The sequence below is a fragment of the Triturus cristatus genome, chromosome 5_1 (assembly GCF_964204655.1).
Source record: "Triturus cristatus chromosome 5_1, aTriCri1.1, whole genome shotgun sequence".
Classification (NCBI taxonomy): Eukaryota; Metazoa; Chordata; class Amphibia; order Caudata; family Salamandridae; genus Triturus; species Triturus cristatus.
In genome coordinates, this window is record NC_140587.1 from 646,632,669 (window position 1) to 646,651,707 (window position 19,039).

The 19,039-nt window shown below is 42.4% G+C and overlaps 1 protein-coding gene across 2 annotated transcripts in view; it reads left to right on the plus strand.

The window, feature by feature from the left end:
• Positions 1 to 19,039, plus strand: part of LOC146831328 (kinesin-like protein KIF20A) — a 445,700-nt gene that overhangs the window by 85,715 nt on the left and 340,946 nt on the right. For both annotated transcript variants that reach the window (XM_085605605.1, XM_085605604.1), the window contains 3 exons: positions 1,775 to 1,913; positions 2,026 to 2,210; positions 5,539 to 5,629. In XM_085605605.1, the coding sequence (XP_085461731.1) occupies positions 1,775 to 1,913; positions 2,026 to 2,210; positions 5,539 to 5,629 (415 nt within the window). The remainder of the gene's footprint in view (positions 1 to 1,774; positions 1,914 to 2,025; positions 2,211 to 5,538; positions 5,630 to 19,039) is intronic.

Below are 19,039 nucleotides of genomic sequence, written 5' to 3' on the forward strand. Positions count from 1 at the left end.
AATCACTTTGATTTTTTTTATTTGTAAATAATTGTAAAAAACAGGTTCTGCTGACAAAAGACCATGACTAAGCCGTGTTTCATTGTAACTCAAGAATCCAGAAATGGCAAGCTTGCCGTTTTTCCATCCAGGAGACCCCCATGTGTACTGAAATGTTGTTAACCCAACATCGCATTAGAAATAGTTATTTCAAAAGACGTAATTTTCAGTTGGTCCGCAGGATTCTCAGCAACTCTCCTTACAATACAGTGCTCTTGGAGAGTAGGGGCGGGAAGGTCAACACCTCTAAGTCTGCTGTTAAGGTTTTTGTCCTGGGCGTTGTTGCACATCAGGTTGGATGTTGGCCATTTAAGACGCTTCGACCAAAACATAATTGATTTTTGGGTTCAAGAGACTTTACGACTTCCTTGAATCTCCAAGGGTGTCTAGTCTTGACAGTTGTTTTGGTAAAATTAATCGCCACTACCCTGTAGGGCTTTATAGCTTTTCCATCCGTTTTCCCCATGGTTGGATCAAGCACAGTACTTGGTTTCAAGAGCTATTTTTTAACCTCCTGCAGTAGACTTCCCATGTGAAGTTGCAGATAGAGTTGAACATTTCCTCTGACATTTTAATGGAATGAGCCACTTTCTAGTAGCTATGTTGTGTTGGATCCCTCCAAATATTATGGTAATAGTCACTGTATTTTCCAACTCCGATCTCTTTCCTGTGTTCCCCAAATTTTTAGACTCTGCTTGCCTTGAAACTGAAGGAGACCTGGTCCTTATTGAGGTCTGCTCAGGCTTTTGAGGTTATTGCTAAGAAATCCCTGAAAGTGTTCGGTCACACTGGTGATTTAGAAAGTTTTATCAGGAAGAAGGATGCCAGATTCTCTAAAACGTCTTATGCTTCCAGCACTTTAATACCATACTTCTACTTTTCACTTGGAAAGTTTACAAGAAAAGATTTTCTTTGATTGTTTCCTATTGTTACCTATGTGGGCACACAGATCTAGCTGTCACCTTCTCTTATTTCTTCCAACTGTAGGCCATTCCAATATTTCACAGGGAACCTGACCCGTGCATTATGTATTATGTATTTATTCTTATTTAAAAGAGGTGAACAAAAAGCTATTAAAACCATTAGTAAACAAATTTAAAATCACAATTTGTGTTGAGGCAGTACATTTTATGCCAAACTCTGATTACTACAAGCAAACTCATGAAATTTGCAGTCATTGTGTGAAAGCACTTAGTCAAAATTAATTCATGTTTTTAATACAATTTTGTCATGATTTAAATGAATCACTGTCAACTTGTCAATATCACTTACCAACTCCATGATTATGGAACATTTGTATGTTCTGTCTTGTAGATAGGTTGTCGACCCTTGTTACGTTTTTTAAAGTGCTCTACATTTTTGCTGTGCACATATTGTTGGCATCTTTCAAATTTGTCTGATTTCTACCGGAGAGTATGTTGCGTCGTCCTATGCTGTGCTGCCATCCAACAGCCACTCTTGCACTCGCTCTCTGAGCTTGTAGTGATAGGCCGGATCCAATATATGTTGACAACGAGATTGCCAACTTGTAGGAGTACAAGAACTTTAGAATGCCCAGTGGTAAGCTATTTTTGAGATATGTGCTGGCCACGTCTTTCTCTCAAAGTGTTGATTATTTGAATATCATTTTCCGTTTACCTGTAGTTGTCCTTGCTTGTTTTTTACATTGGCACATGGGTAATAATTATGACCTCACTTAATAAAATGTCTTTCAAAAATATTTATGCCTGTCTAGATCTTTGGACCAGACACCACCCAAGAAGAATTTTTTGAAGGTACTGTAAAGGACCTGGTGAATTATTTGGTTGATGGAAAAAATACACTAGTATTTACCTATGGTGTGACCAACTCAGGAAAAACGTTCACTATTCAAGGTAAGACATGGTGGCATATGATTAGTACACCACCAGATGTCATATTCATTCCTAAATATTCTCAAGTATTTACTTTGCAGTATGCTCAGAATTTTCAATTCTAATTTTCAAGGCACTCCAAAGGATGGTGGAATTTTACCTCGTTCACTTGATGTAATCTTCAGTCGCATAAGAGGAAAACATTATTTGAAGATGAATTTCAAGCCTTTCCTCAGCAGTCATGTAATGAAGTTAGACGATGCACAAGTAAAGCAGGAGGAAGCATTGAAAGCTAGCATTCTTGCTTCACTGAAAGAGGTTAGTGGCTTGTTTATCACTTTCTAGATTCCCATGTTTTTGATTAGCTTATGGGAAAAAGTCATATGTGGACTAGAAGTGGCATGGCTTTAAAAACTTTCTGATTAGTTAACATATTCCTATGTAGTCCTGGCTTATTTTCCAGTCCATGGGCAGTTACGTTCAGCAAGGTTATCTTTCAGTAGTAGTCGTCGTTGAGATTACTCTGGCTTATTTCTCTGCTTGGTGCATCTTCAAGGTTGCTAGAATTTAATTCAATTTAATTTAATATGGAATGCCTGCACAGTTAGATTTTTTATTTTTTATTAAGTGATCCAGTACCTCACATATAAAGTTATTCAATTTGATAATTGGAATTCCTTTCAGTAGCAAAATGCAGGTGCATTTACTAATGTGTAAGAAGACTGCAAGTCCGAGAACAAAAGTATGTAAAACGATTCAGTATAATGAATGAATAATAATAATAAAAGACATTTATAAAGCGCACAGCTACCTCCGCAGAGGTGTCCCCGTGGTAGGGCGGAAAACAACAGAGCAGAGTGAGTGAGGTGCTAATCCCTATGCCTGAACAGCCAGGTCTTCAAAGACTTTCTTAATTCCAGTTTAGAGTTAAGCATGCGTAGATGAAGAGGCAAGTCTTTCCAGCATTTGGAGGCTCCAACCTCAAGCGATCTACCCCCTAGCCTTGTTTTGGCAAAGCGAGGGACAGCGAGGTAATGTTTTTGGTTGGATCTTAAGGACTTTCCCTGTTGGTAAGGGTGAAGTCTCTTCCTCTGGTAGCTAGGGCCCCTGCCCTGGTAGGCCCGAAATGCGAACGTGAGGGCCCTGAATTCAATTCGCTTGGCAACTGGGAGCCAATGGAGTTGTATGAGGTGAGGTGAAATATGCTGGCAGAGTGGAACCTTGCGGACCATCCTCGCAGCAGCATTCTGCACAATCTGCAGCCTTCTGATTAAGCAGTTTGGCAGGCCCAGATAGAGGCCTTTGGCATAGTCGAGGTGCGAGTTAACCAAGGCATGCACAATAGTTCTTTGGCATTCTTCCGGCACAAAGTCGATACATTTTCTAATAGTTTTCATCTTTCCAAAGCAGGCCAGAGAAACTTGCTGGACATAGGTCGAAAGGGACAGGTCTTTGTCCCATTAAACACCAAGGTTCTTACCGAATCCTTAGGCACAGGAGCAGGACCGAGTTCTACAGGCCACCAAAGGACTGCGGGGGGTGGGGGTGGGGGTGCGGCTTGGTTACAGAATAGGACCTCCGTTTTATCAGCGTTGAGCTTTAAAAAGTTATTGTACATCCAGATGGCAATGTTTTTAAGACAGTCTCTGAAAGAGTCAAAGACTGACGATGACACATCTCTGAAAGAAAACATCAGCTGGGTGTCATCTGCATAGGATGTCACCTTGCCCCCCATTTTAGCGATGAGATCTGACAATGGTCAGATAGATGTTGAAGAGTAGTGGGCTTAAAGCTGAGCCATGCGGATACCCCCCCCCCCCATCTGAGTGGTTTCGCATTGCAGGTGAAGGGGTGGAGGAAGACTTGTTGGTCTCGGCTGTGGAGGTAGGAAGCGATCCATTCCAGTGCTGTCTCTTGAATGCCTATTTGCTTAAGCCTGTCAAGCAGGATAGGGTGAGACACCGTGTCAAATGCTGCTGACAGATCGAGGAGTACCAGCATGGCAGTAGAGCCCCCATCAACCGCCTAATGGATGGAATCAGCAACTTCAATCAGTGCTGATTCCGTACTGTAATCTGTGCGGAGCCAGACTGAGAGTCGTGCAGTAGCTCATTGGTTTCTACAAAGGCGGCCAGCTGCTGATGGGCCAGTTTCTCCAGTATGTTTGCAGGAACTGATAGTAAGGAGATGGGCCTAAAATTACTGGCTAGAATCTGTGTTGCCTTATGTGGGAATTCACAAGCAGGTAAACACTGCCAGACGTATGCTGAGTCAACAGGGTTCGTGAACTCTTAAGTGTTTGTCCTTTATTCTTAAGCAAGTTGCTTCCTGCCTAAGATGGCCCCTGATTGGACTGGTAAGAGACCGAATATTGCCTGATCTTGAACACACTACCCAAATCCCATGGTAAAAGTGTGTCTTTGTTCAATGTGAATTTGTGTTGTTTCTTCTTTGCCTATGTGCGAGCGGATTTTACAAGGTGTGGCACCGCCTGTTGCCCGTTTTTTTACAAGTTCGTTGTATTTATCCATTGTCTCATCCTCCTTGACTTGGAGTGTTAAGATGTGGCTTCTGTTTTCAAAACCACAAGAGTAACCCAGGAATCACTAGGAACCAAAGATACTATGTAATAAGATGACCAGCGGTCCTGAGTTAATAAATGTACATACAATATTTAACTAAACCTGAGAGATTCCATTGGTTGTTCCAATGACAATAAACCAGAAATTTGCATTACATTTTTCTAAAAAATATCAAGTAGGGAGTACTTACGGGCAAAAAAACAAAATGTGACCAGTAAACGTGTGAAGGATGAGGGTCACTTGTTACAAAAACACAGCACTTCTGCACCCAACCGAAAAGTTTATACAAAATCCAGTGGGTCAGCGTGTGGGTCGACGGTGTCTCGATCCCTTAGCAACATGGGATCATCATAAGGACAATATATAGTTTGCCTAGGACATAACTCAATAGTACAATAAGTATTTTAACACCTGATAATGAATTTCTCAAGAGAATGGTGGAGGACCATCATAGCTGAATCGTATGGAGTGCCTGCTCCAAAACTTAATGAGAAGGTCTCTATTTATACATCATTGTAACGATTATGGGTCCAGTAGAAGTTCAGTGGAGATTCACCGATCAGGGTAGTATCTATTTCTGATGGGATTGTCGGCGGTGTGGTGAGGATTTTTCTGGGGGTAGGGATGGATGGCATTTAGGGTTGTGAGGGGTTGACGGATGGGTGGAGTTTGAGTGGCTGAGGAGGCAGCAAATTAAAAACATCCAAATGTATAAGATTCAAATCGAAAATAATGTCCTCTGAGGTAAAGCACTGAAACAAATACTTCTGACAAAAAACTGTCTGAATGTAACACCTGCACCCATTGCATTTACACCTTAAAAGATAAGCATGCAAAAGTTAAAAAAAAAATAACATAAAATTCCAGTCATCCTGTGAATTACCATTAGACAGTTTAAATGAAATAGTTTTTCAGTAATTTTCATTGTTATAGCCACGTTTGTCTAATATAGAATTTCTAATTGCTTAACATGTACAACATGACGTATTCAAGGTAAGTTCCAGAACATATTCATTGAAACTCTGTGCAATATTTCTAATTCAAATGTTCATTTTTTTGTTCAGGATGCTGGTCGCATTTTAAGGTCCGCTAGTCAATGTAGTCTGCAATCTAACAAGTCCTCTACATTGTCGACGACTCAGCCTGGAGAATTGGGTAACTCAAACTTCAAACATTTTAATTGACATTTGTAATTTTTACTGTGGAAGCAAATAATTATTTTGTCATACTATGCACCCTGCGCGGGAACTACTGGCCGCTTTTTCTAAATGCATCATGTCTTTAAAGTAAATTAATGCAAAAACAACACTTGATGGACAGAATGCAGAACAATGTCATACATTCACCCCAGTACAGAGATCTTGGCCTAAATCCATCGTTTTTTTGCTCACTGTGCCATTCCAGTTTGAACCCAGCCATATGCAAATCAGTCTTGACCCTGTGCCTCATGGGAACAGTCCAGCCCGAACTGCCAAGCCTGGTCCTCCCTGGACTGGAAACAAGCATCCTAGGACTGGTTTCGGGGTTTCACCCCTCTTCAGCCAGGATAGGTTGATTCCAGTTGCATGGAGAGCACGGGACCCACGTCTGGGCATACCCGTCCCACTCGGGGTGACCAGTGCAAAAACAACACTTGATGGACAGAATGCAGAACAATGTCATACATTCACCCCAGTAAAGATGATGGATTGAACCCAGATCTGTGACTGGGGGTGAGTGTTGGAAAAGTTTCAGCACTCCGTCCATCATCTCTTTTGTTTGCTTTGTTTGCCCTAAATTGGCAGGGTATGCCCAGACGTGGGTCCTTTGCTCACTTTGCCACTGGATTCAAGCTAGCCTGGCTGATGAGGGATGTTAGCCGGAAACCGGTCCCAGGATGCTTGTTGCCGGTGCAGGGAAGACATGGCTTGGCAGTTCAGGCTGGACTGTTCCCATGAGGCACAGGGTCAAGACTGATCTGCATATAGCTTTGTCTGAACTGGGGTGGGGTGGCAAAGTGAGCTAAAGAATGATGATGGATTCAACCCAGATCTGTGACTGGGGGTGAGTGTTTGAAAAGTTTCAGCACGCCGTCCATCATCTCTTTGTGTTTGCTTTAATAAAACCAGTATTTACATACCACAGGTTTCACTTTTTATATTGCATGTACACTGACACACAATGTCCATACATAAATTGACATAAACCAAAAATTCGGCACATGCACAGAGATCAACATACCTCAAGATACCATTGTACACAAACCTAGAAGCAATCATGCACATTGACCTCAGGCAGCGAGGAGCCTCAATAGGTCCTGCCAGTAACGAGCTGTAGAGGACCCCACCAGTAACGAGCCTCAGTGGCTCCCACCAATAACGAGCTTCAGTGTCCCCCCAGCCAGTAACGAGTCTCAATGACCCCAGCCATTAACCAGGCTTAATGACCCCATGGATTACCCCGTGTTAGTGGTCCTGAATGGGCATGTCCTCAGTGGCCCCAGGCAGGCCTCTGTGCCTGATTTCTAAATGGACGAATGCATCAATTCCAGGATTCTATGCGTGCACTAATTGACACTGGTTTGATTTCCAGCAGGTCCACTCAGCCTTTTATCCTTTTGAGGTCATTAAAATATTACTATTGAGTTGGGTAAACATAAGCGCAGCGCAGGGCTGAGTGGGCAGTCCTCCACAATGACGAGAAGAGTGGGCGCACTGTTCTGTGCCTCTCCACTAAGGGTGGGCGTAGTTCGCGAAGTAGCACTTCGCGAAGCTACGCAAAGTGAAGTTCGCACTACGCGAGCTACGCGTAGCACTTCGCGAACTGCGAAGTAACATGTTCGCACTGTGCAAGATGTTGTTTTCAATGATTGCACAGTGCGGACAAGCAACCGGCACTGTGCAATCATTGAAAATGCCATCTTGCACAGTGCGAGCTGTAGTTTTCTGCTGCTCGAGTAGATTTTTCCTCGAGCTGCAGCTTTCTCAACGCGAACTGGTATTTTCTCATCGCGAGCGGTCGCGAGCATACGCGACCCCTCGCAATGAGAAACCGGACCTTCTCGCGTTGTGAATCTCGCCGGGAGGTTTATTTTCCATGCTCGCGATCGCGAACAAGGAAAAAGTCTCGCCAGGATGTCATTTTGCTTGCTCGCGGTCGCCAACTTGACGTTGAGGACCGCGAGCAAGCAAAAAATGACCGCAGCACTACGCAACACTACGCTACGCGTGTTCGCACTGTGCTACGTGCAGTTCGCGTAGTGCGAAGTAGCGCGAACTTCGCAAACTACGCGAGCGTAGCGTAGTGCTTCGCCCAGGCCTACTCTCCACCACCGCCAGGCACCGTTTATATGGTGTAACCCTCTGTGTGGCTGCACAACCTAGACTGGAGTCCATAAGATGGCTGGATCATGATCTTGTTCTGTGCACACCCTCAGAAGGGGCCCACACGGCTGTTTGCATGAGAATCACCCCATCTACAGCATGTACAAGAAGTCAGTAATTCTAGGATGTGACTCAAGAGCTGCAGACCTCACAGCTTGGAAATATGGAGTGTTGATTGGCACTTTGTTTTCAAACTGCCCTGTCTACACGATTTCATAGAGCTGCTGAACTGATGTGTCTGGCTGTGAGCTTTGCATGGGTGTCATTGCATGCCTCTGTGCTCACTTGAGTGCACTGACGAAGGGGTCATGCACCTTCATGTGCTGGGGAGACGATCCGGTGGAAGATTGCCATTGATATGTGCGGCATAAAGGTAGAAATTGCCCTTCTTGGTATGCAGACTCACGACTGCTCTGTCAGTGTAATACTTGTGAAGAAGAAAAAGTAACATGACTGACAATTACAGTTTTCCAGTAAGTGATGACGGTGGTCTGCTCAATGTGTAACTGTCAATGTGTGACTGTCCCCGAAGTTTAAAAAGCAAACCCATTCAATCATTTACCTCCAAGAATCCATCAATACCACACCCAAAGACACCTCAGAAGATGACCAACCTAAGCCCATCCCCACTTCAAGCTTGGAGCCCACTGTTGATCTTGTCACTTGCGCCTTTTGCAATAAATCTACTGCTGCCTGATGTGCACTGGGTTTAAAGGATGAGGTGAAGCATGCATGTGATATGCCGAAAGGATACAAAGACAACCATCATGATAAAGCAGCTCTAATCTGTATCCACATGCAATCACAGGTGATGTCCCCTACTGGTGGAGCTGCGGCCTTTTCAAGTTATTCCCCATAGAGCAGCAGGGATTGTGCTGCAAACTAAGTCCTCATGGACTTCATTTAGGGATGACCAGGGGTCACAGCTGGGACCCCTGGCTTGCCCTTTGCTACCGCTAGCACTGCCTTTGCGACCCCTGGCCTCCGAGGTGTCAAATTCAGTGCCAGGAACACCGGGGCAGCTGGGGCTCCACTCTCTTTTTGTGTCAGTTTTGTATTACACTAATAGTGAATAAATAAAAATAGTATTCACTAATAGTGTAATTAAAATAGAGTACAATAAGCTGGAAAATGTTCTTCCATGGCAGCTGAGGTAAGTAAAAAAAATACTTCTTAATGTATATTGTGTGTGTTCTTTCTGGTGAAATCGTGTTTGTGTGAGACTGTGTATATGTGTGAATTTGTATGTGTGTGAATGAAAGCAGTGGTCAAAGGGCATTTGATGTCACTTCCGCTACCGCTGACATTTCGGTGAATTGACGTCCACGTATGTCCCTGCAGACGTATCTTCCCTGAGCTTAGCACAACCATAACAACTGCTGCAAGACTCTGACTCCAGATACAGTGGGCATAGCTTGGATTTATTGATGACACTTTCGACCTGGTCTCTGTGTCCTCACTCTTCAGAGCCATCTGAAATGCATTGGAGGAACTCAAACTTTGATGCAGGTGACCAGAAGAGCCAATGCTACTCTATAGAGAAGTAGACAAAATGCCATATCTGAGTAAGACGTGAGCATACCCACAATCCCTTAAAGGTTATCAGTAAACCAACAAATCTGGTGTCCTATACATGCATAGCCACAGTCCTTCAGCTATAGCTGCTACCTTTGAATGCAATTTTACAGGCGGTTCTTTCTTTCCTGTAAGTAATTAGGCTACATTTCCCTTCCATTGCTATGTTTTTTTTTTTGTATTCATATTTGAAGCAGCATGCTCTACCCTTCCAAGGCTGACCTCTTTCCATAGCTTCAGCAACACTATCTGTTTTGTAAAATGGTCGTGAAGCACTTTGGCAGTCATATACATGTTGATGAAACCCTGGTTACCAAGATATATATTTGTTGCAGGATTATTATTTTACAATGTGATCACAAGGTGCGATGCTTGTGTAGTTCCTGTGTCATTTCCAGCATATTTGAGCTTGTGTCTGGAATGCTGAGAGTAAATGATATAATAGAATGTTGGTGTGATCTGCAGTGGAAGCCTGAAGATGGGGACAGCTGAAGGGGGTATGGAGTCCTAACCGGATCTACCTGCTGTTGCTGTAACCTAAGGGATTAACATGAAATGAAGAACTTACTTCCTGCCTGAGTGGTTCCAGACTGTTGTATGAAGACCTCGCCCTCTCCAACAGTTGTGTATAATCAAGATCGTGTTTAGGATGATTATTATGGTAGTTTTGTTGCCAAATCTTCCTGGTTCAGGGGAGCTGAAGTTATGCAATGTTCAAAAGTCAGCAAATTACAGCAACACACACGGTCTAAAATAGTACAGAGCTGCAGGCTGCATCAGTCCTCTCCTATGATTGCCATGGGTGAGGTGTCCTACATACCTCAACCATGAACTGAGGTGAACAGGTGCACAAGTCAACCCAGTTTTTTATCTTTTCGGTCTTGTGTTTCTTTCTTTTTTCCGTTTGCGGACTTTTTTTAAACTTTGAGATTTCTTTCTGCCTGTGCCCTGAATAGTGCTGAAATGGAAATCTAATCACTTTATTTAAAGTAGTTATTGCATGCTCTGGAGTCTTTCTTTTTGGTTGCTTAGTGTCCTTTTCCTGACTGTTTGATATTTCCTGGAGGGTAGTCACGACGGTGGAAACAGTATTTTCCAATCTTATTATAGGATCAGATCGACTTTTGTATTAGTCTAATTGCAAAGAGATTATTGCAGAATTCATTTTGCTGATGGTGTTGGAGTTCCATATTAACCGCTATTCTTTTTAGTCTATTTCAGCATTGCCATTCACCTGCGTTAAGGCCCATGGAACAGTAGTCTGCAGTGGGACATCCATTTTCAGATAAAAAATTGCATGGTCGCTTTCTTGTGTAAATTCAGAACTTAGATATAGGACTTTTCTAAATACGTCCTGGCTGCAGTTTATATAGTCTAAAATAGAGGAGCTGAAGATTCCTTTTCTCATGAATGCGGCAGTAACTTCTCCTACAATTCTCCCCTTTAATATCACTCTATTAAGTGCATTTACTGGTTTGAGAAGTATTTTCCTGCATTTATCTGCTTTTATGGTTGTTGGAAATAAGGGTGCTGGAATAGACCATGCTTCATCTTGTTCTTTAAACCTCCATTTTTCCTGGAGTGCATTGGAGATTTTCTCATTAAAATCTCCTGTTAGTATTACGGGAGGATTCCCTTTTTATTATATTACGTTTTCTATTTTCTCAAACGTCTTTATCATTGGTGAGTCAAATGCAAGTGTAAACGTAAAAAATTTGAAGATTTTGGGTAGTATCTAGGCTTTCTTTCCAGTACTTTATCTTCATGCATTGAGCATTGTTACTAGGCATATTAATCACTTCTAGGTCCCACTGTATTACTTCCCTTAATAGGATTGCGAGTCCGCCTTTTGCTTGGCCTCTTCATACGGCCTCCAACGGGATTTCCTATATGAAGTAATCTTTGTAATCGAAGGTTTTTAAGGACCATGTTTCTTGGAGGCACACTATTGCAGGAGAGTTTTCCAAAATAAGTGCTAACTGTTGTGGATTTTTACTGGCGATGTTCCATGATGCAATTTTTAGAATTCTGCTAAAAAGGGAGTTTACGTGCCTTTCCCTGACTGTTACTATTCAGGTTGTTGGAGATCCAGGACCAAGTATTTTCCTTTGGTGGCCTTTCTACTTTTTTTAGGTTGTTGTTCCAAATTCGCATCTCACGATCTTTATTAGATATGGTTACATTTCCTTCAGGAACACATAGTGAGTCCTTGGTGCCAAAAGTTATTTGATTATGATGTTGCTTCCTGCTCTCGTTCATCTCTATTGTCTTTGTTTGCTCTATTGCATACTCTTTTTAATTGCCTCCTACTACGTTAAACCCGTTTATATGTAGGAAGTCACTTTCTTTCAATATTATGGAAGGGATCACAGAAGTCTCAGCTGTTACCACTGTGGGTTGAGAATTATTCGGAAATGCCACGAATTTTATTTCTGATGTGGTTAGAGAGTGGAGTGAGTGGATCTTATTGAGAAGGTTTAGGATCTTTTCCCGATTCAACAGGTTGTTTCCCAAGAGGAATAAGTCTGTTATTTTTTTTTTAAGGTACGATAGTGGATCTGCGTCCCCTTTCTTCTGGGATTTTCTGGAGTTGAATTGGTTTCTCCTAAGTTGGTCTTAAGCTGCCAATCTTTTATAAGTTTTATAGTTTTAAAGTTTTAATGCCAGGGGGTTTAGTTGTTTCTGATGGTCTTTTCTGTCGAACAGGAGTTTATAATCTTTATTTTGTAAAGGCTCTGAGAACATACAGGTTTGTGTATCCATTGTTTTTATGTTTACTGAAACTTCTTGTACACAAGAGAGTGTCTGCAGGAACTTTAATTTCCGTGTCTTTCATTTAGGAATTCTTCATTTTACTATTTCATTATTATTTTTCTCCTTAGTTCTTTTATTTTTATTTTCCCTTCTCTTTGAGGTAGACCCTTACTTCTTTGTATTTATGATTCTCGGACACAACAGCTCTTCTTTATTTATAGATTGAATTGTTGACTCTTGCAATCGTCTCTAATTGAAAATTGGAAAGAATAATGTGACTTCATGTTGATTGTTTTCGCTTATGGGGTCCATAAATAATTTGCAAAGGGAGTACATTTTGGCATCCTTTGTGTTCTTGATTTTCTCTTCTTTCTGGCTTCTTCTGCAAGTTTGGGCTGCCTTTTGTATCTTAGCTGTTACATGATCTTCCAATAATGATGCTTTACAGCCTTGTTCCTTTTCCCCCTCAACTTTGTCTTTATTTACTATTTTTGAAGATTTTGCCTGTTGCTTATTTCTCTTCTTGTCCACCAGATATTGGAGTATTCCCATTTGTGTTTTCAAGATCTGGTCTGAATTATCCATATAGTTTTCTAGATGGGCTAATATTTGTTCCAGAATACTCAGTAATGTAAAGAGTGTGCTAGATATAGGATCATGCCTATTGGAAGATTGCAGGGTATCAAACAGTGGGAACTCTGGAGAATACGAGAGATTTACCACTATATCTTCGAGATTACTTGGAGTGCTATTGAATAATTGAAGTGTCTCCTTTGTTGTTTTGGATACCTCCAAAGGAGGACTATAATTTATGTCTGGTAAAGTGAAGTCTGTATCTAGTGTTTGAAATGGTACCGCTTCTGTTATTTGAGGTAATGTTTTCTGGTGCTCCAAGTGCTAGGCTGCTTTTGTGCACTCTATCTGATTTCTTTCATATCCTTTGAGTAATTGTGTAGAGGTATTGTCCTCTGTTTTCTCAAATTCTATTTTTTCTTTATCGTTGTATAATTCCAGTATTTTGGGCTGTTTCTTTTATATGACACGTACTTGAAATGTTGGGGGAAAATGTTATTTCTAAATTTCCGGGTAGAGATCCAATATGAGCTGCTTTGCATATACTCCTTATCGATTGTTCCATGCCTAGTCTTTTCATGTGGATTGTCCAGTTTCTTAATTTCTTGTAGGCCATGTTGAGAAGGCAGGAAAGGGCAGGAATCTACCGGGCTTACCCGCAGGCCGCACCCTGGCCGCTTCTATGGGACCTGGGCTCACTCTGTGCTTTGGGTCACTAAGCCCTCTGTACTCAGTCTCCAAGCTTCCCTATCTGGTGTTATGCGGAGAAATTACTGCTTTGATTCCAGGGTGGCCACTACGGTGGTTACTTCACTCTTCTGCTGTCACTGTGTGCGACCTCAAAGTCGTCTTTCCCGTCTTGTCTCTATATTTTACCACAATCTCTTCAGAGACCTGTCTATAAAGAGTGGGGTTTTTTTTTAGGTTTTTTTTTTTTAATTGAAAATGTTTTTGTGGAACCCCCATGATTGACCAACCCTAGAAATGGAAATAGTCTAGCTTAGCCGTGGCCCCCGCATCACATACACTCGAACTTCTAGGAAGGTGCGATGACTTCCTATCAGAATAATGTGAATTTTATAAATCTACCATCACCAGGCCATAAGTATGCTAACCCATAAGCAGACCCTTTGACTCAGAGCGTAATCTTACTTCCTCCTAATCTTGCGCTTCCTCTTCTCTACTTTCTCCTTTACTCTTCTTTCCCCCTGCGGAAAAGAGGATAAGGACTTCTAACCGAACTTGCTACGCTAGGACATACACATTTTAACAAGAACTGGCTGGATACAATTGGCCTACGAATCATCGCTCACTATGTACACCTACATGACCTATAGTACACTAGTAACGGCACTGTAATGCATGTAAAAGTATTCATATATCCTTATCCAAGGTGCATTGATTGAATTCTGTAATTCTATCCCTCTGTTCTGTACGTTTTTAGTTATTTTGTGTTTGAAAGCCCAATAAAGCCGTTTGAAATCAAAAAAGAAAATGTTTTTGTGGATTGGCGGGTAAGCTTCAGCCCAACATAAAATGTCGTAGGTAAGTATTTATTCTGGTGGCCACCAGCTCTTCCTTTTGCCATATGGTGGTAATACTTTCGGCTTGACTGGCTTATGCTGCTGTGTTACTAAGGCTTTCGAAGGCGTACCCATGCGGGCCCCTTCTTGCAGGCCCTTCTCTTCCAGCAAGGTGGATGAGGTGGGCGACTGGGAAGATGAGGCAGTACTCCTGGGAAACAATTCTACCCCAAGCCCTGAGCAGAGGGCCACCAAGACACTCTTCTGCTCTGAGGCATCAGTTAGTTAGGGGCTGACTGACTGCCTGTCTACCCTCATATTGAAGGTCCTAAATAAGAAAGCTGAGGGACCAACTAAAAGTGATCACTCAAGCTGAACCACAATTATGCCTGAGGGCCTAGGAGCAAAATGCAGGTGGGGGTAAAAGCAGGGAGAGGTAACCCCAGCAATTGTCAGTGGTTATGCCAGTGGTTTTATTGTTTATTGTCAATGTGGCGCATATTTGCAGTGGCAGCTGCAGAGTGGGGCACCTTGGGTGGTTCCGCAGGCCGCACCCAACTCTATCCAAGCTGCCTCTGCAGACCACCAGGGGCTCTCGCTCTGTGGCCGCCGACTACAGCAGCCGCACTTACGGCACTCACTGCTCTTATTGCTGAGACTGGGCTGGCAGGAGCCCTCGCAGGGCGCAGGCCGTCTCCTGTTCTCCCATCAAGAACACCCGCAGTCGACTCGCAACACTCGGGGGCCCTTGCAGGGCTGCGGGCCATCTCACACTCTCCTGTCAGGAACTCCCGCAGCCGACTCACCGCTCCGCTGTGTGACACACCTGCAGCACACCTACACACTATTTTTAAGGACAATTAGCATTTCAACTCTCCCTCGATATTCAGCTTCCAGTTTGGAACTGCTGCAGTATGGAGCAGCCCTGCATCATTTATTTTGTGTACATGTTCTGTCACTAGACCAAGGAATCTCCTAAGTTTATTTTGACTCCAGAGACCTTCCTTTAGCTTCTTCCATCAAAGGGCGATTTCTATTTGAATATCAGGATTTTGGCCACAAAGCCCCACCCTCACTTTCATGCAGAGGTTCCAGTCCCAATAGCTCCTTTGTTTTGCCTTTACCCTGTTGTTGGAGGCAACCTTCAGTTTGGCTCTTTTGAAACTTAATGGGCTGCAGTTGTTGGTCCTGCAATGTACAAGGTGTTTGACAAATTCAGACTGATTACAAGAGGCAGACTTCCACCTAGAGGTAAAATTCTACTACCCACACATTTAGAGTCTCTCCAGGCCCAGATTTGGAGTCCCTAGACTATAGTCCAGGCCTGGAAACACTGGCCCTGTTAAAAGCAGCTGCAGAAAGGATCAGAGTTGGCACCTACCCTACCCCTACAACAGCTGATTGGGTGGTGTTGGCTTCTCTCGTGAACACCGCAGATGCTGTTTCAGTATGTGACACAGTGAGAAGTAATTTTCAGGCTGTGAATATAAGTAAGAAAGAACGTTTCTCCCCTTTCTCTCAGTGATAATTGAATATTGTTGAGATTGAGGACATTGGGCCGCTCAGTGGCCCCAGCAAATTCAATTTAAATCAAATGTCTGGCTAAAAAGTCTTTGAATTTGCTTGTTAGCATGTCCAGCACCCGTGTCCTTGAGCAACAGTCAATACATTTATCATTCCCTTGGAGACAAATTTTATGCACCATACCTTAGTGGTAAGTGTCTCAGGATTACAAAATGTCAGTTTGAACAACCCAGTGTGGTAATGAGTTAAGTCGACTATTCATTTAATGCAGTTTTATATAGTGTGAACTTTACCCAAAGGTGTCGGAGCACTTTACAAAAGAACCAGGTAAGTAACAAAAGGTACACAAGATAGACTAAACACTCTAACAAGTTACATATGTACAGGTACATAAGATAGGCTGATCATGCTAACAAGTTACATGTATGCAGTTACAATGCTAACAGGTTGCATGTTTACATTGAAAAATATGAGACATGTCAGCTTTAGGTTGAAACGGGAGTAAAATACATATTTACAAATTTGACCTCATGTGAGTGTTAGATGGTCATAGTGGTCAAGAAATGGGTTATTCCAGGAAGTGTCTTTGGAGGAGAGTTTCAAGATCTGTTTTCAAAGGTCCGGTAAAAGGTGGTGGTTCGGAGGGATGGAGGAAGTGAGTTCCAGATTCTGGTCGCATTACCATAGAAGGATTGAGCCATAAATCTTTCCCTTTTGAAGGTAGGAGGTATGAGCAGTAAGTTTTCCGCATTGCATAAGGGTCTAGAGCCTCCTGAGATTTTGAGTTTATTAGCCATATTGCGTAGGGTGGAGGTGTGCAAGGCTTTGTGGGTGATACAGGCAGTCTTGTAAATTGACCTTGCTTCGAAAGGAAGCCAGCGAAGAGACAACAGTATGGGTGTGATGTGATCATTTCTTTTAGCCCCATATATGAAGCGAGCTGCTGAGTGGAGGATGGATTTTAGTGGGGGAAGGTGGGATTTAGGGATGCCAGCAAGGAGAGAGTTGCAGTAGGCCAATCTGGAAAGAACCAATGATTGGACCAAGGTTTTTAGGTCTTGTTCAGGAAAGAAGCATCGACCCAACTCACCCCCCCCGAGAATGCGCAGTTGGTAGAGTGCATTCTTGGCGATGGAATTGATATGGGACTGTAAGTTTAGCCTTTTGTCTAGGATGACGCCTAGAGATTTAGCACGGTTAACAGTAATTGTTGTTGAGAATGTTCAGATTGTTCATCCAAGATTGCAAAGGAGGAGGAGATAGTGAGGTCGAGAAGAGAAGGAATTCTGTTTTGGAAGGGTTCAGTATTAGTTTATGAGTAGACAACCAGTGGTGGATTGAGTTGAGAGTGGTGTTGAGGATTGATATGTCATGAGTGGAAGAAACCTTTTAGGTAGATTTGGGTGTCATCTGCATATAGGTGATAATGGATCCCAGATTTTTTTTAGGAGATTACCCAGCGGTTCAATCTAGAGGTTGAACAGTGTGGGCGCAAGGATCGAGCCTTGAGGGACACCTTGTCCAACAGCCATTGAAGTGGAGAGACAGTTAGCTATATTGATCATCTGGGATCTGCCTGAGAGGAATAAATCGAACCATTTGAGCATTGTGCCTTCAAAACCCATTCTTAGCTTTGAAGTGTTCAAACGAGTGTTGTGATTACCAGTGTCAAAGGCTGCGGATAGGTCAAGAAGGATCAGTAGTCCAGATTCACCAGAGTCAAGTACTCGCAGAGCACCATCGATCACTTACAGTAGCACTGTTTTGGTACTGCAACCTTGGGTAAAACCAGATTGGAATTTGTCAAGGAGGACTATGATGATAAGAATACCGCAGCTTACTGAAAACCATAAATTGCACGTTTGTCTCACACTTCATACACCACACTCCTAAGCTCTTCGTCCCATAACCTAATAACTGCACCTCAATTATCATCACACAAAACATGGAAACACTCTCCACATTGGATAAAAAGAGCAAAGACAACACCCTTTCAAACACGCTTTCTGCATGGAGTAGCTTGCTGCCTTTGTAGGCAAGTGCTTCAGTGCTCCACATAGGGGAAATATGCACTCTATTATTGCTGCCGAGCAACAAAATTTAGACCACATGCATGAGGGAAAATTAGGAAAAAAAAAGCAAATACACATTTTATCCCCATCATGACGCTTGACACTGATATAGCGAGAGTGTCCTCAAGGAAGCTAGAAATGGATGAATAATGGAGCCAAGGTGGGAATATTCGGATAAGATGTTTTTAGAAATAATTTCACTCCTAAATGGTCGTGAATCTGTTTTTAAATGAATGAAACAATCTCCCAGAGCAATTTATTAGATTTTATCTGCTGTTGCGTGTTACCCAGTTTGGAAGTATGTAGTGTTGCACCCTTCAGCCATGAAACCGCCCTTGTAAAAATTTAGGCTTTTTGATTTGTTAATCTATATTGTAGCGACTATGTATCTTTCTATATAGATTATTAATTTTATTTTATTTTTCCCACCATTGCGAACTGTACTCTAAGTTAGTGGCTTTCTAAGCCTGTGAGAGGGTAAATGTGCCTTCAAGGGTTTAATTTAAAGAACCTTAGTTGTATTATTTATAATAACAATTAGATGCACGGTATGTTATTTACCTGCCAGCTAATTTCTTTTATCTGATTATTCTCACAAACAACAATTCTTACATATTTAAAAATACAAACAATATGTATCAAATGGAATATATCCAATGGAATCAGAAACAGGAAAACAGGTGTATGTATGGTCGATGAGACCATCTTCCGATGCGCAAACTATGATCCCCCCCAGTACTGATCTACATACGAAAAGCACAAATCCGAAAGTCGAGTAGGGCGGTGATTAAAACACTATGCCTGGACACCATTAAATCAAAAAGCCCGGTAACCATTCGATACCGCTTTCTTAAATCTGAGTTGGCACGCTACATACGCCAGAGGCGCTTTCTATCAAGAACGAGACTGATTTGTTTTGAGCTCCATGCTATTAACAAGACACCCACGGCTGCCATATAAGATTTACTGCCTTGCAATGAATTTCAGGGGTCTACAACTTTAATGCATTTCTTAGTCCTGAAGATGGTCTCATCGACGGAAGCCTAGAGACCGAAACGGCGACTTGCACACTTCTTTCCTAGATTTAATTTCTGACTAGGAATGTGAAAAAGTGTTTACAACTGCAACAGTGAAGGCTGATACAACAGACTGTTACCTTCTTGCTCTCTTGTATTTGTTCTT